This window comes from Somniosus microcephalus, chromosome 24 (genome assembly GCF_052327205.1).
Source record: "Somniosus microcephalus isolate GS21.2 chromosome 24, FLI_Smic_1.0, whole genome shotgun sequence".
NCBI lineage: Eukaryota > Metazoa > Chordata > Chondrichthyes > Squaliformes > Somniosidae > Somniosus > Somniosus microcephalus.
Genome location: NC_141010.1, coordinates 23,734,457 through 23,751,346, shown reverse-complemented (window position 1 = coordinate 23,751,346; position 16,890 = coordinate 23,734,457). Strand labels below are relative to the sequence as shown.

The following is a 16,890-nucleotide window of genomic DNA, read 5'->3' as shown; positions in this document are numbered from 1 at the left end:
TGAACTCACTGACTAAGGTTGGAAAAACGATGGCGTGCATAAAGACAGAGAATTCTGAGTCTGTTCAAGTCACAGACATATGCATTACGGAGGAACACCGAGCTCGAACTCAACGTTATTTCAAAGTACGACAACAATTCGAACAATTAAGTTACCGTCTCGTACAAGAGATGAAAACAATGAAAAAGTTCTATGACACCGAATGGGAGAGTCTGGAAAGACAACAGAACCTGCTGGCTCAAGCAGAGAGCGACCATAGAGTCATCGTGACCAATTACCGATCACACCTCCCTTATGATGTTCAGGAGTTAGAATATTTGCATGATCTAGAGATACAGCACAAAGGCAAACCACGCTACACTGAGGATTTTGTTCTGCAATTGGAGACGGAGCTAGTGCAGGCAAGGTTAAGAGAAGCTGAACCGCAGTGTGCACTTAAAGAGATGCAGAAAAAAATCTTGGACATGGAAAAGAGAAACGCTTCTTTACCTGATGTGAATAATGTGGCCATGTTGCAAGAGGAGCTTATCACTCAGTTAAATGAAAATAAACGGAAAATGACTGAGATAGACTGCAAGAATAAAGAAGATTTGATGGCAGTGAGACTTCAAGAGGCAGATAGCATAGCAGCCTTGGCTGAACTCCAACAGGAAATTGCGAAAGAAGCAAATGAAGAGGAATCTTCATGAAGCCGGGATTTTATTCCAGTTCTTCTCTACGACTCCTTACAAGCAGAGTGTGAGAAGTTGAAAGAACAGTATGAACAGGCCCAGGCTACAATTCTGGAGGGGATTAACTCGGCAACCTCCGAAAAGCTAGTTTCAGTAGAAGCATATGAACAACTAAAGGTTGAACATGAGCAAGAAGTCCAAAGGCTGCAGGAAATTCTTGATGAGCTCAAGGCCAAGACAGACTCATCGGTAGAAGTTCCATCCATAGATGAGAATTTAGAGGTGAAAGACATGGCAGAACATGAAAGACAAGATGTCCAAGAACTCATAAAAATATTGAAGGAAACCCAAGACAAATATGAGGCGGCAATGACCGAGGTTCAACGACTTGAAGAGCAGAGTCAACTGGGAATCCTTTCAGTGGAAGGGAAGGAAACTGTAAGAAACACAGAGACTGTAAGAATGGGCTCTGAACATGAGCTTGGGAGCATCAAGGCGCAACTTCTTCGAGCGCTTGAAACCAAAGTACAAGAGGAAAGGAAGGTGAAAGCATTGGAGGGAAAGGTGGATGAAATGGTGAAGACTCTGATCCACAGAGTCCCCGTGGAAGAGTTAACGGTCAGCCAACTCCTTCACATGCTGAGAGACAAGACTCCACAATGGGAACACGAGCTTCAATCTGCAAAGGGAAGGAATTCGGAGCTCCCAAAAGTTACGGAAATAACTGAGGTGGCAACACAGATTTTGTGTTACAGTTTACTCTATGAAGAGTTCGTTGAATCACGTCAATGTGAACAGAAGAATGTTGAAACAGCTGCTTCAGTAGAAGGATTAAATAGCCTGATACCGCAATCCCCGGTGGAAGGGAAGGTATTGAACTCACAAATGAGGTCAGTAGTGAAGGAATGGCAGACAACCCAGGAAGAGCGGGATGAATATGAATGCATGAAGAAGTCTTTTCAAGAAAGATGTCTAGGGAAGGAACCACCGTCAGCTAACGTCCAGACGGGTGAGGAGGAAGAAGAAGGCTCTCTCGCTGGCCTAACTCAGGACGAACCCGAATATTACCATGACCTGTTGAGTGACACTGAATATTACGAGGATGTGGTCTGCCCAGCTTGTGATGAAAACTCCCAAAGTGCTGAAATCCGGAGGAAGCACTTAAGGTCTAAGGAACATAGAGAGTTGGTGGCGCTACAGCTGGCAGCCGAGAAAGGAGCTCCGAGAGTTTCAAAAAGGCAGAAAAGAAAAAGAAGAAGCAGAAGATAATAACTGTCTAAAATATTAGCACTTCTACCATCTCAGGCGGGACACTACGAAAGGAGCTAAATTAGTTGAAAAACTGGTAAATGTCAAGACAGCCAGTTGGTTGTAAAGGTCCGCACTGCTGGTTCAACAGGACGAAAGTTCAAGCTGTTACGTCAAGAAAAAGGCTATGGAGGAGTCACGCTAGCCAGGTGAACCGGCTACACCAAAGAAATGTTGTTCGGAACGAGTCAAGATCAGAGACTGAATCTATGAACTGTTTCCGCAGAGACTGAACCTGTGAACTGTTCCCACCGAGATTATATCTGTAAATTGTTTTATATGACATTGACTCCACCGAGATTATATCTGTAATTTGTTTATAGGAAGTTGAAGATATGTATGTTTAACGGAGACTCTGTAAGTAATAAGCTAAAAAGGGAGGATTGTAGTGTATGTACCCGTCTACCTTTAAGGGAACTATTGAATGTAACCGTTCACCTTTAAGAGAACTACTTTAGGTGTGGCACTATTTGTTTGGCTTCTGTATACTGTAATACCGATAGTGACCACACCAGTATATAAGTGTTGTGGCAGGATTGCTGGGGCAGATTCGCCCGGACCTTCGAATAGTAAAGACCTGTTTGTTTGTTACTTCTGAAGTCTGTGTATTTATTAACTGCACAACCCACAGACTTTACAGTTAATGTTTCAGGTCGAAGATCAGCTCTGATGAAAGGTCATCGATATGCCCCGATTTTAACCCCAGGTGGATTCCCCGCTCAGGTCCGAGTTAAAATTACAGTCGGGTCTCAATGATGTCATTGGGCTGCAACATGCATATGTATAGAAGGACCCTGTTGGCCTTGGGCGTGTGTCCTTGCTGCCTGCTCAGGAGAGCAGGTTAAACTTGCAGAAGTTGCGATCATGGCGGCTTTCGGACAGGTAAGAGCCAGGGGCGATTTTAACTGCCCACTCACCAGGTTTCTACTGAGTGAGTAGGGTTAAAATCGTCCCCCAAAAATAACTGTTTCCAGCATTTTCTGTTTTTATTTTAGTTTTCCAGCAACAGCCGTATTTTGCTTTTGATTTACTGTATTACTTAAAATTTACTTTTCTAAGGAATCTCTCAGTTTTTAGTGTTGCAATTGTTTCATTACATTGTCCACTTGAGTTACATAGAAGGAGATCTATTGTAAATATTATAAACTCGTTCTATGACTAATTCTTATGTGCTTGTTCATCTTTTTGTAAAATAAATGTATTTAATAATTTCAATTTATAAAGAGGTGTAATATGATGCACTGCTTTCAAAGAATGGAGTGAAATCTTGTGGAGGAATAAGTCCAATAGTGAAAAGCAATTAGCAGGCAGGTCTTTGCTGTCCTGTGCCTGTTACCATCAGTTTACCTAGATATCAAAACAAGGATTGACTGTCTTGAAGGCATCGGAAGTTGGGACTTACCCACAAGAGTGAATGAAGATAGTGTAAGAAGGTTAGAAAAGAGCTAAAAATGTAACACATTCATATGACTATCATTTGTCCCCTATTTTAACAGAAGTGTTAACCAGTCGAAAATAAATGGGTTAATCCTTGGTACAAGTGTTCATCCAACAGTTATTTCTAGGCTCAAAGAAAGTATATCAAGAAGTAAATATGCCAAATTTGCTAATGGCAGATTGACAGAACGCTCATAATATAGTTGCAGTTCATTTAGGTCTGTTCTCTCATATGAAGTAGTACACAAATCAGAAAATATTTACATATATATAGAAAATGGAAAATTCATCAAATAAAATGTCAAAAATCTAAATTTTCTGAAGTGACCATAACCTTCAGAGAGGTCTAGAAACTAAATCCCATATATGAACTACAGCACACTGACTTTTAGAATTGCCACAACAATACGGTGATGTCAACACAAATAAATCTTCTTGAGCTGGATGGTAGATGATTAAAGTCAAGAGTGGCATGTGATTCAAGCACTGATGCTGGAGGCTTCCTTTCCCTTACTATTGTGCTGAACGGAGTTAACAGGCCCAGGTGCATGGTTGAAGTTCATTTTGTTTCCAAGTTAATACAGGCCTAGCTGGCCTCCCACGTTTTACCCTACATAAACTTGAGGTCATCCAAAACTCGGCTGCCCATGTCCTAGCTCACACCAAGTCCCATTCGCCCATCACCCCTGTGCTCGCTGACCTACACTGTCTCCTACAAGCAACGCCTCAATTCCAAAATTCTCATCCTTGTTTTCAAATCCCTCCATGGCCTCGCTCCTCCCTATCTCTGTAACCTCCTCCAGCCCCACAACCCCCCGAGATAGCTGCACTCCTCTAATTCTGCCCTCTTGAGCATCCCTGATTATAATCGCTCAACCTTTGGTGGCCGTGCCTTCTGTTGCCTCGGCCCTAAGCTCTGGAATTCCCTGCCTAAACCTCTCTGCCTCTCTACCTGTCTTTCCTCCTTTAAGACGCTCCTTAAAACCTACCTCTTTGACCAACCTTTTGGTCATCTGCCCTAATTTCTCCTCATGTGGCTCATTGTCGAATTTTTTTTGGCTTATACAGTAATACTCATGTGAAGCACCTTGGGACGTTTTACTATGTTAAAGGTGCTATATAAATACAAGTTGTTGTTGTTATTGTTTGTAAAATAATAAGATCACTGTTAGCAATGCATATACAGCGAGTGTGTGTAAAATTAATGGGAGACATTCAGCCACAGGTGTAATGAAATCCCCAGCAAAAATCACTCATTCAACAGCAACAGAGAATTATTTTAAGGGTATTCTATCAGGTTTCAGTGGTTTGATATTTTTAAAAAAATCTGAAACCAAGGTCCCCGTCACTGGTCATATATTACACTTTTATTTTTGCTCAAAAATAAATTAAGCAAATTAAAATTCAAAAAATAATATGGTAGATCAATATAGTTTGATCAGGCTGCCAGATAGGAAATGCTATCGGTGCCAACAATTGATGGGGGTGAAAATTGGAAAAGAAAGTCGGATGGAGCGTAAACTGGGCTGCAGATTTGCTTTCACTCATTTTATGCTACAACCAAGACAAATTTCAGCCCCTATGTCTTTATCCGTGCTATACTTCAGTCTTGAGCAGGATTCTTAGCAATGCTCCTGAAAGTCTGAGAATGTGTAGTATCTTGTGAGGAAATTGGAATTGATGGTCAGCCATTTTCTATTTCAACTGTGTACTCCTTATCTAGATTGAAGAGCCATTAACACTTATACTGGTTAAGTGGCTCAGTAGCTGTTTCAGGAGTGTTGAAGGATCATTACTGCGGCACGGAAAAAATGTGGTTGAACAGGAATTTTTTTTTAACTCAGCCAAAATGAGATAGTCTCTCCTCAAAAAGTCTTGACCTTTGACCAGAGTAAATAAATGTTGAAAATGAAGAAAGCACAGCTCTGGTGTAGATGAGTGAACAGGATGGGGGAAAGCTGCAGACCATAAATGATCCGATGTAAATACAGAAAAAAATCATAGCTAGAATTATAGACAGTGCAAGGGTAGAAATCTGGCTCAGGTTACCGTGAAAGTCCAATAATTTAAAGATGTCTCTAATTAACATCATCACATAATAAAAAGTCCCTGGCAGTGATTCTGAATACCTGAGATTAGAATACAAAAAAAATAGCTAGAATTAGATAGAGACAAGTTCGTTTTATAGATTTCATCAGAGACTTACTGAGGTTGCCAGGAAATAGATACTGAGAAGGCTGTTAAAAAAACCATATGGGATCCTTGGCTTTATTAATAGAGGCTTAGAGTACAAAAGCAAGGAAGTTATGCTAAACCTTTACAAAACACTGGTTGGGCCTCAGCTGGAGTATTGTGCTCGATTCTGGGCACCACACTTTAGAAAGGATGTCAAGGCCTTAAAGAGGGTGGAGAAGAGACTTACCAGAATGGCATCAGGGATGAGGGACTTCTTATGTGGAGAGACTGGAGAAGCTGGGGTTGCTCTCTTTAGAGCAGAGAGGGTTAAGAGGAGATTTGATAGAGGTTTTCAAAATCATGAACGTTTTTAATAAGCGTAAATAAGGAGAAACTGTTTCCAATGGCAGAAGAGTCGATGCCCAAAGCATACAGATTTAAGGTAATTGGCAACAGAACCAGAGGCGAGATGAGGAAACATTTATTTAACACAGTGAGTTGTTGTCATCTGGCATGCACTGCCTGAAAGGGCGGTGGAAGCAAATTTAATAGTAACTTTCAAAAGGGAATTGGCTAAATACTTGAAGGGAAATTTTTTTATAGGGCTGTGAGGAAAGAGCAAGGGAGGGGCTAATTGAATAGCTCCTTCGCAGGCACATTGGGCTGATTGGCCTCATTCTGTGCTGTATCAGTCTATGCTTCTTGGAAAAGCAAACTCAGTCAAATTGAAGTGATATATTTCTAACAGTTTGTAGAAACACTACTGCAGACCTTGAGGAATTCAAATGACGATACTTGGGTCTTATAATAAATGCCTGCACCATCTACAGGGTACAGCTACGAAGATCCTCCTCCACCAAGGGAAGAAAAGCTGAGAAGGCAGCCAACAGACTGTCTACTGGTAGCAGGTAAAATCAAACTGTTATTCGGTGAACTGTGATATCTTCTCACACAGCTAAAGGTGTATTGATTTTAAAGGGTGACTCACCATCCTTGCTTACCCTTTAAGTGTTTGCTGTGGCTCAGTGGGTAGCACACTTGCCTCTGAGTCAGAAGGTTGTGGGTTCAGAGTCCCACTCCAGGGACTTGAGCACAAAAATCCAGGCTGATACTCCAGTGCAGTACTGAAGGGAGTGCTGCACTGTGGAAGATGCCGCCTTTCGGATGAGACGTTAAACCGAGGCCCCATCTGCTCTCTCAGGTGGACGTAAAAGATCCCATGGCACTATTTCGAAGAAGAGCAGGGGAGTTATCCCTGGTGTCCTATCATAGAATGGTTACAGCACAGAAGGAGGCCATTCGGCCCATCAAGCCTGTGCTGGCTCTCTGCAAGAGCACTTCAGCTAGTCCCACTCCCCCGCCCTGCAAATTTAGCCAATATTTATCCCTCAATCAGCATAACAAAAACAGATTATCTGGTCATTATAACATTGCTGTTTGTGGGAGCTTGCTGTGCGCAGATTGGCTGCTGCGTTTCCTACACTACAACAGTGACTGCATTCCAAATACAGGTAGACTATCCTTTATCCGCACTTCTGAAAACCGAAAACCTCTGAAAACCGAAAGTTTTTTTGTGGAGCGTAAGTCGTGCGCACGACATAACCCGAGTGGCGCCAAACATGACCCGACGCGGCCGATGCTTTTCTGACCTGATTTGTGGGCCAGCTTAGCGTAGGAGTCAGCCGATATCCAGCTTTCCCACAACTGGCGGCGGCAGTCGAGCCCCAGACCCCCGCTAAGTCAAGGAATTCAGATACGGAGCAGGGGGAGCTGTAAACAGACTGGGAGCGGCAGCACAGAGAAGCAGGAAGGGGAATGAGACATGGAACAGTCGCAAGAGGTAGCCTGAACTTTTAAAATTTATATTAAATACAAATACTAATTACCAAATTAATTTAATGTTCAGAGTTTCCCAGTCTGAAAAAATACCTTCTGAAATCTGAAAATTTCTGAAAACCGAAACACAGCTGGTCCCAAGGTTTTCGGATAAGGGATAGTCAACCTGTAGTACTTCATTGGCTGTAAAGCGATTTGAGGCGTCTAGTGGTCGTGAAAGGCACTATATAAATGCAAATCTTTCTTTTCTTTTTTACTTATGGGTTGCCAACTCTGTTTGGACGTATTCCAGGAGGTTTCACCCCATGACCTCCCGCCTCCAACTGCCCCGCCTCCTCGCTCCCACCATTGGCCAACTGACATGTCTATCCTCGTGGTGCCCCGCCTTCCCACGTCAATTGGAAATCGAACAGACTCTTTGGGCTGGATTTTACCTGTCGAGACGAGTTGGGGGCTGCCTTCTGGGTTTTAGTCCCACCCCCAGCGACGTCCGATGCACAGACGCTATTTTCCCCTGATTGGCCTTGTTAAGCCTGCCTGGCGGGCTTGCCGGCAAATTAAAGGAAAGCCGGTGTCAGATGACGTCAGTTGATGACGCTTCATCTGCCAGTTTTCTCAAAGGGACATGAAACATTTAATTTTGACAGATGATTTGTCAATGTTTGACAGCATTGAGGTGCTGTCAAACACTGACAATCACTGTACAAAGGTGAACCCTTGTACCCAGGCTCTCCAATGAATCTCTCCTTAGGATAAAACAGATGGCAGCTGCAGGTGTGGTTACAGAAGTGATCTGTCACTTCTCCCAATGAGGTGAGGCCGCACAGACACTTTAAAGCTTGTCACCTACAGAAAAATCTAAACACATTAAAAATGACTTTCCCAACATCTCCTTACCTCTGATACTCACCAGTGTCCCATTGCATCCTTCACACCACTTCTGCAGCTGTCATCTATACATAAACATTACAACAGACCCACAGCACGCCTCACTTACCCTGGCGGGGTTCCCCAATGTCGGGAAGCCCGCAGCAGAAGTCTCAAAATGGGAAAAAGCCTCTTAACTGCCTGTTAACTACCTGTTAACAGGCAGTTAAGTGGCTATAATCATCTTCCCGCCACTAAGAGTTGGGTCCCTGTGCAAATCGGGGACCTGACTCCTGGGAAGATTGTTTGGAGGTGGGTTGGGAGCAGGTTCGGGACACGCTCCCATTCTTTTTGATTTTGCCAGCAGTCCCGCCTCCAAACCCGCCTCCTCAGGGCTGGTAAAATCCAACCCTTTCTTACCCCAGGAGATGATCTTTGACTGTCGCTCAGCCTTTCTCCCCATCCCAAATATATTTAGAACTAATAAACAAAAAAGTGATGAAAGAAAAAGGAAAAAAAAAATATTGCCCCGATGATATTTCTCCAGTGTTGCTCACAGCAGCATCCTGGAGATTAATTTTCAGTTCAAGGAGACTCCAGGGCAATCCTGGAGCGTTGGCAATCCTACCAGCAGGGAGTGCAGGGTGGAGATGCGAGGCCTCACTGCTGTGGTCCTATTTCCGACCTGCACTCCCCAATGTGGTTTCCCTGCTGGGAGTATGGGGGGACCACAGAATCACCACTTAAATCTCAACTCCATAAAAAAAAAATTCAGCCATTCAAATTTTGCTTGTGTTGTGCATTGCTCGTAAATAGAGTATATTTTACGTCGAGTAAGCAATTTTGCTTGTGATATTGTGAATTAAGAACAGGAGATATTGGAAATACACTGCAGCTCTGTCAGGATCTGGAAAGAGAAAGATTCAGGTAATGTTTTGGGTAGAGGTCCTTCACCAGCATTTTTATGACTAAATGACTGGGGATTTTCTGCTTGTGCACTTACCAGCCCTGAAGGAAGTGGGGACAGAGACCCACTGCATCAGATCTCCACCCCCACATTGTTGCCCCAGGACTTCTTAAGCTACCTGAAATTCACATAACTGGGCCTGTGCGTGGATTCAGTGCACGCTGCCTCCCACCTCTCATTCCTCTCCATCCAGGGTGTACCCCAATGAAGGGGCACCAAAAGCAACCTAGTGCCGGGGGCTTGTGCCTGGGGTACTCTGCAGGACAAATGCAGCTGCCCGGCCACAGCCGGAAGACCCCATTACCATCCTGCCAGGCCGGCAGTTGAATTCTTTGCTTCTTTCTCTGAACCTAGCACAAGACCTTGCATGGGGTGGGCCTGCACTGGGAGTGTCCCAGGCTATGCAAATAGCCCAGGCCACAAAAAAAATATTGTGGGCACTTCTCCCCGTGGTCACCAAGGGAGGGCCCCCGAGAGGAAAATCACAAATCAAATCCTCTCAGCTAAGGGACCTGAAACATATGTAACTGGGTTGAGGAGAAATCTGGTTTGTAATGTTGCATATTTTCACCAAATGGGCATTGATCTTTTGTCATTTTTCTGACTGTAGGCTGACTTCATTGTAGGCATGTTTTCTGGGCAAAATGATCCCAACTGAGACGCATTGGGGCCATTTTCTCCTGTCATCCACCCGTTTCTCATCTGGAAAATGGGTGCTGGCAGCTGAAGATTGGGTCCACCATTGCTGCCCAAAGCCCGCCTGAAGCAATTTTCAGATGGGCCTTTAAATGGGCGAGCAGTATGCCCAGCTGCTCCAGTGGAAGGCTCTTTTAATATGCAAATTGGTGTCCTCCGCCAGTTGTAGGGCTCCTGCTGCAAATTTCAGGTACAAATGGGCCGAGCGTGCGCACCACATGCGCCACCCGTTTGTACCAGGCGATGAATGGCCGAACCAGAGGTCCTTAAAGGACCGCCGAAAGCCAGCTCTAAAAAGGAACAAAGAAATTTTCCAGTTTATTTTTGTGGGAACAGGAAAGCTCCTCCTGGGTCCACAAAAAACATCCAGCCCAGTCCACTTGAGAACCGCCACCCCCATCCCCAATGACCAGCGTGTGAGCTGGCTGCTTCACTGCCCTCCCCCCCCCACCCCCACCCCCAAACGCTCTGTGGAGAAGTCCTTCTAATGACTCTCTTGAACCACAGGACAGTGTTTAATGAGTTTAAGTGCTGGGAATTTCCTTGGGCCTTCCCCTTTTCCACTGCCATATCATTGGCAGAAGTTCAGTGGAAACCGCATCTACGCGTACAGTTGAGGTTTGTGCCAAAAGTACGGCGGTGGAGTGGGAGAAACCCCAAGAAATTTCCTGGCAACGGTGATAGATAACTGGCAGTGTCTTAAAGTGTTGCAATTCCATGCGGCAACTCTCGATCTTTATAAATGTCAATAGCCCAGTGCCCTAGAGTAAATGAAACCTTTATACTCGCTGTTTCCTTGTGTAGAATATCTTATTTATAAAGTTCAGAATTCTTTGCCATTTTTTTCTCCACTGTACAGTGCGGCAAAAAAAAAGTGACAGCCTGTTACTGCAGAGATCAAAGGTATACAGCATCAAGTTTCATTCTGGCAGCAGATTACTGTTAAACAGAATTAACAATACAAAATGCATAATTCATCAAAGAAAATATTCATCAGAAGAAGTAAGGGGTTCTATTGGGGAAGGAAGTACATTGGAAATAAAGGTTATTCTAAAGCATCGCTGTCAAAAGAAAGGAATATTATCAAACACATATGCACCAACTGGCATTTTAAACTGTGTCAGCTTGTCAGCCATTCACAAAAGTAATCAGCTTTTTTTCCAATTGTGATTTGAGGTTGTCAACCAATCAAACCAGTTGGCGGGTAGGGCAGGAGGCTTTCAGAATCAATCCGATTGGCTGTTTACATTAAATAGGTTAATACTTCCATTAAAGTAGCAGACAGAAGAATGTGAAACTAACACATTACGCATTGGCTATCGCTTGCAGTCATTTCTAGCCTCGCACGTCAAGGTGTTAAAAACAGAAAATGTTTGAAACGCACAGCATCTAAAAGAGGTTGGAAAGGGTTAATGTTTAGGTGGGAGCCTTTATCGGAACTCAGGGCCAAGGTTTCGTTTTGATTCACTCTTAAAGCTAATTAAAAATAAAATGTAATGGTTTAAAATAGTTAAATCAGCATACTCCCAGTTAGGTAATTCTCCGCCTACTGCTGGATTTTCAGAGGTCCTGGGACAGAGATAGATGTGATAATGAATCAGTTTGGCCTTGTGAATGCAAAATGCATGGCCTGTGGAGATTATTGTGGGTATGTTCTAAGAGGTTTCAGTTTGCAAATGAATGTGATGTATTTGGGATAGGATTCCCCAATGAAAGGCATTAGACTCTGTAAAGTTGTGTTGACGCTCCCACAACTACATTTGTTTTCATATTTAAAATACCTGTAGACTTTCCAGAATAAATTATTTTTGAAATATTGCCCTCAGTAAATTCACCTCTGTTGTAAACTCTGCGTTCCTGTACTCTAGCTTTTCTTACCCTGCAATAACTTAGTCACATAGTAACATTAGGAACAGGAGTAGGCCTTTCAGCCCCTCGGGCCTGCTCCTCCCATCAGTTAGATCATGGCTGATCTGCCCGTCAACTCCATTTTCCTCACCTTTGCTCCGTATCTCTGATATCTTTACCTGACAAAAAACTATCTACAAAAGCAAAATACAGTGGGAATGCTGGAAATCTGAAATAAAAACCGAAAATGCTGGAAACACTCAACAGGTCAGGCAGCATCTGTGGAGAGAGAAACAGAGTTAACCTTTCATCTACCTATCTCAGTCTCGAAAGCTCCAATTGTTCCTGCATCCACAGCCTTTTGGGGGAGAGAGTTCCAAATTTCTACAGCCCTTGCAATAAAATGGGATCAAATATCAGATATACCTGCAGCTTAAGTAATGCGAGCCCTGTCCCACTGCACTCTTAATCTAACTATTTGTCTTCACGTGGCTTGAGGCCTGTATTCAGGTTTGTTTTTCACCTGTCAGCTTTTCTGGGGGCTATGTCAGTCTTTTTTTTGGAATCTGTTGATCAGCTTTCTCTAATTTTCAGGGCTGGCATGAAAAGGCCTTCTCTATGCTCTTATTGGTTATGCTTCGATAAAGCTACTTGTCCTGACTCTCGTGTCTTCCTGTTTGTAGGGAGCCTTATGAAAGCCCAATCAGTATTCTGGCCTCTGCCAAGTCTGCAGTGCCACAGTTTGTGCCTTTCTCATGGTTCACAGACAGCAGCAAAGGGTCAACATCCTCCAGTGGCACAATGTCACCCACCTGCTCTCCGAGAATGTCCTCCCAGGGACTTGCCCCGAAAAAGTCTGCTTCCCAGGTAGGGCTGTCGTTTTTCCGTTAAAATTGATTTGGAGAGTTTATGGGCAGATCAAAATGTGGAAGTTATTACATTTTCTACAAAAGGAAAGGCTTCTCTTAAAACTGCAAAAGGCGAATCGAATATCGTTGCTAAAACACTTTAGTCTGGTGCTAAAAGTTTGCGGCTAGTATTTTCAGGACAGCGAGAAAAGTGAGAGCAGTGGGGCAGACACATTGGTGGAACCAAATGCAACACAATAAAAACATTTGTATATTATGAACACATTTCATTTTATAATGCTTGATTAATGAGATTTAGAAACAAAGATGCCCAAATATATGTATAGCGGCGCTTTCAGTACCGAGTGATATTAATGGCATATTTGTGAACGTTGTTCTATTATGAATATGTAGTAAATATTGTAGTAAGTAATGTGTTACAGGCTTTCTTTACTCTAGTTGGGGAAGTATTAACACCTCTCTGGTTATAAAGGTGCATTTTCTTCATGAAAAACGTCCTTTTGTTTGAGGAAAAAGAACTTTGTCATTTCGATGTTAATGGCATTTAAAAAAATTCATTTATGGGATGTGGGCGTCACTGGCAAGGCCGACATTTATTGCCCATCCCTAGTTGCCCTTGAGAAGGTGGTGGTGAGCCGCCTTCTTGAACCACTGCAGTCCATATGGCGAAGGCATCACTCCAAACAAGTGTGATTTACATATCTCAGTGTGATTTACCTTATGTTGTGTGTTTATGAGCAAAAAAACAAAAGGGTTTGCCCAACACTTCCCCAAGCAAATAATATCACATCGCTTTAATAACTGGATAGTAATTAATTTCCAGTTCAGGACGTATTAACCTATTATAACCCTGACACCTGTTTTTTGTTATAACAATGAAGACCTTCCAAATGCAAGTGTTCATGTGGCACTCATGTGTGGTACTCATCAGCCAAATGCTCTACCACCAGACTAGGTAAAACTTAGTGGACTAGAGAATCCACTCATTAACGTCAGCAATATCAGCGCAATCCGGACGGAATAGGCCGAACCAGCACCAAAGATCAGGGAACTTTAAACATGTGTGAGTTACGCCCAAAACCACTTGCGTTTTCCACAATCTTTTACACTGGTTTAAGATTCAATTCACCAGATCAGCCACGTCCCCAGGTCGACATTGCGAGATTCTGCCGATTGCACTAGTTCGAGAAGGCTGTTCAAATTGGGCTCATTTTCTTAGGCGTACAGACACGGGTAGGCATGGTTTTAAGGTTTTTTCATATCAAAAAATATTTTATTTATTAGGACAGAAGCAAAATACTGCAGATGCTGGAAATCTGAAATAAAAACAGAAAGTGCTGGAAACACTCAGCAGGTCAGGCAGCATCTGCGGAGAGAGAAACAGAGTTAACGTTTCAGCTTGATGTCCTTTCGTCAGAACTCTAGTTTAGTAAGAAACTGACTAGTGTACACCAATGAAAGTAGTAAATGGTTCAGTATACAGTCGTTTAAAAAATAAAATTTTTTCAGTGGTTTTAAATCAAGTTACTCACAGGTGGAGATCTGGACACCCTTATTAAAAATGCATATTTTTTGTGATAAACCCATTTTCCGCTGCATTAATAAAACTGCACCAGGCCACCACTCTTAAATACATCAATGAATATTTTTTTAATGAAAAAAACAATTATATTCCATTATACTGCCCGATTACACTGGTCCATGGAAGATTTTGAGTTTGTGATTATACAAATGATTTTGATCGGAAACTTGAAATCTAACCTAACCAGTGCAATTTCAAGGGCATCAGGACATTGCGCCCAAAGCATAAACTCTACTCCCGTGAGTATACATAATCTCTGGAAGTCTTGAAGATATCATTTCTGCAGGCGTAACCAGGCAGTCCCTCCTTAACTAAAGCCCTACAATGTAAACCTAGTTCTTACCTACATCGGATCCACAATGTTACATTGCAGGCACTTACCATTCAGCATCAGAGCTGGCTTTATGGACCTGGGAAGACTATGGTGTCAAGGGGCTCCCAACATCGCGGACTTCAAATGGGCTAAAACGCGTAAAAATTGCCTGAGCGGGGCTTCCTTACAGCAAGACTTAGAATAGCGCGGAACCACATATCTATTTAAAGTAACTGAAGTAATCAGCACCATTCTGGGGCTCTTTGTATGGAAGAATGTGTAACCACTCCAGAATCTATTTAAAGTAATAGAATTCCAAATGATCAATAAGGTATTGGATTCAGCAGTTCTAAACTGCTGTTAATGACAGCCTGGCCCAGAGCTTCCTTTGTGTGCCCACAATGTTGACTGAATATGTTAAAATGATTCCTTTTGAAACATTAATAGAACGCATGAAAATGTTAGTACACTTGTGACTATTTTCTGAATACACTTCACTGCACTGAGCCACATTCCTTTTATTTGAGTTCAGTCATAACATTTTGTGTTAATGTGCAGAGTATTGTGACCCAGTAAAAGAGCATTTTTTTTTCTGGCAAAACACTAATTTTGTCAGTCAATCCCATTACAGCCCTGGTTATATAACCGATTGGACATTTGTAATGGTGGGCGATCCGCTCTGACAATTATCCACCCAAGCCGTGAAGGTGAAAAATACCGCCTCTGTTTCTAAAAAAAAAATTACTGGAAATGTATTCAAGAATGTAACACACTTATCGAAGAAGGAAACTCTACAGAATGTAGCTTCAGTGTAGAGTGTTACCTCACCCTGTGTAAATTATAAAACTATGTGATGCGCCTCAATAACTTCAAGACTCAAAGTTAACTAAATAAAACAAGGCTTTTATTAGCAAAGAAAAGATGCCTGTGTCTTCACCTAGCTTCACCTAGCCTTCTGCTGTTCTGCTGCAAGACAAGCCTGGGCTTGTCTTAAGTAGGGCCAGGTATGGGCGGAGCCGACACACAAAGGGGGCGGTGCACTATATACAATACAAGGTAAAACACCGGAGCAGGCAATACAATATATGTAGTTAACTACAGAGTCTGATGAATGACATATTTCATCACACTATGTAAGCAGGAGCCCATCCACTGACGTACGCGGAAGGTATTGCTTCAGAACTGGCTGGTTACTCATTCAGAGGCCGCTGAAGCAAAAATGGTAGTAGGCCCTGTGAGGGGAAAGGAGTCACTGATAGTAAGCCAATTTTTGTTTAGGCCTAGAATGTTCAAGCAGCACAAGTTGAGAAGGCTGTTAAAAAAAAAAAAACCATATGGGATCCTTGGCTTTATTAATAGAGACTTGGGGGAGAAATTCCCCTCCTTTGCGCCTCCTGTGAGGCGCGTTAACGGGGCGCAAAGGCCTTTTTGCCTGGCTGCGGTGCTGACCGCGCCTCCCGAGGTGAGCCCAGAGATCATGACGTCATCTCCAGGTGCATCGCCCCGGTAGCGCCCCGACAGAAAAATTCCCCTTCACCCCCTGCAGTAGCGCTGGGCGATGGCAGCGACTGCTGCAGGGGACGCGAGCAGGGAGGTCGGCTGCTAGCGGGACACCATTTAAAGGTGAGGTGGCTGACGTAAGAAAACTACTAGGCACTTGGTTTGAGTATAAAACAAGGCTTTAATCAACTGTTTCACAACCATGAGTTCTAGTTACATCACTAGTTCCTGGTTACAAAAACGTCCTGAGCAAGCTGAGCTCACGCTCGAGTATTTATACTTTCCTTGGGCGGCGCCACCAGCTGTCCGCCCAGTGTTATCTCATGAGTCATTTCTACATAAATGGTAAGATTCATGACAGTGGCCGGCCGCCTGAAAAAAATGTCGGCTTTTTTGAAAAAAATGTTTTTTTTTGCACCAGACACGGGGTCCGTGCCGTGATCGTTTAGCCCAGCACTCTGCTTGAGTGCCAGGCTGATCACGTGGCACCCCCGCTCCCCGGTGCTGCAGGTAAGTTTAAAGAAAAACTGCAGAGTTCGCAGCGTGGGGCCCTTCCCTTAAATTCAGGGACGAGCCTCTGCAATGCGTCTGCGCCACACGGCCCAGTGCGTGGCACTGCAGAGCCGTGCGCCCCGGGTCACGAACGTCCCCCTCCCTTGAGCTCCAAGAAGGAGGTGGAGCGCTTGATTTATTGCTCCACTTCCCTCTTGAAAAAGTGGGAATTTTAGAAAGGTTGGACGAGGTTAGCGCCTGGCACTAACTTTTCCAGCTTTTCTGATTTAGCACCCCAAATGGGGCTCAAGGGGAATATCTAGCCCTTC

General features: G+C 43.4%; 1 protein-coding gene across 1 annotated transcript in view; it reads left to right on the top strand.

Annotated features, from left to right (window-relative positions):
- samd14 (sterile alpha motif domain containing 14) overlaps window positions 1-16,890 on the top strand; it is a 281,567-nt gene that overhangs the window by 176,871 nt on the left and 87,806 nt on the right. The window contains exons 6-7 of the mRNA XM_085966316.1: window positions 6,422-6,499; window positions 12,489-12,672. Coding sequence (XP_085822442.1) covers window positions 6,422-6,499; window positions 12,489-12,672 — 262 coding nt within the window. The remainder of the gene's footprint in view (window positions 1-6,421; window positions 6,500-12,488; window positions 12,673-16,890) is intronic.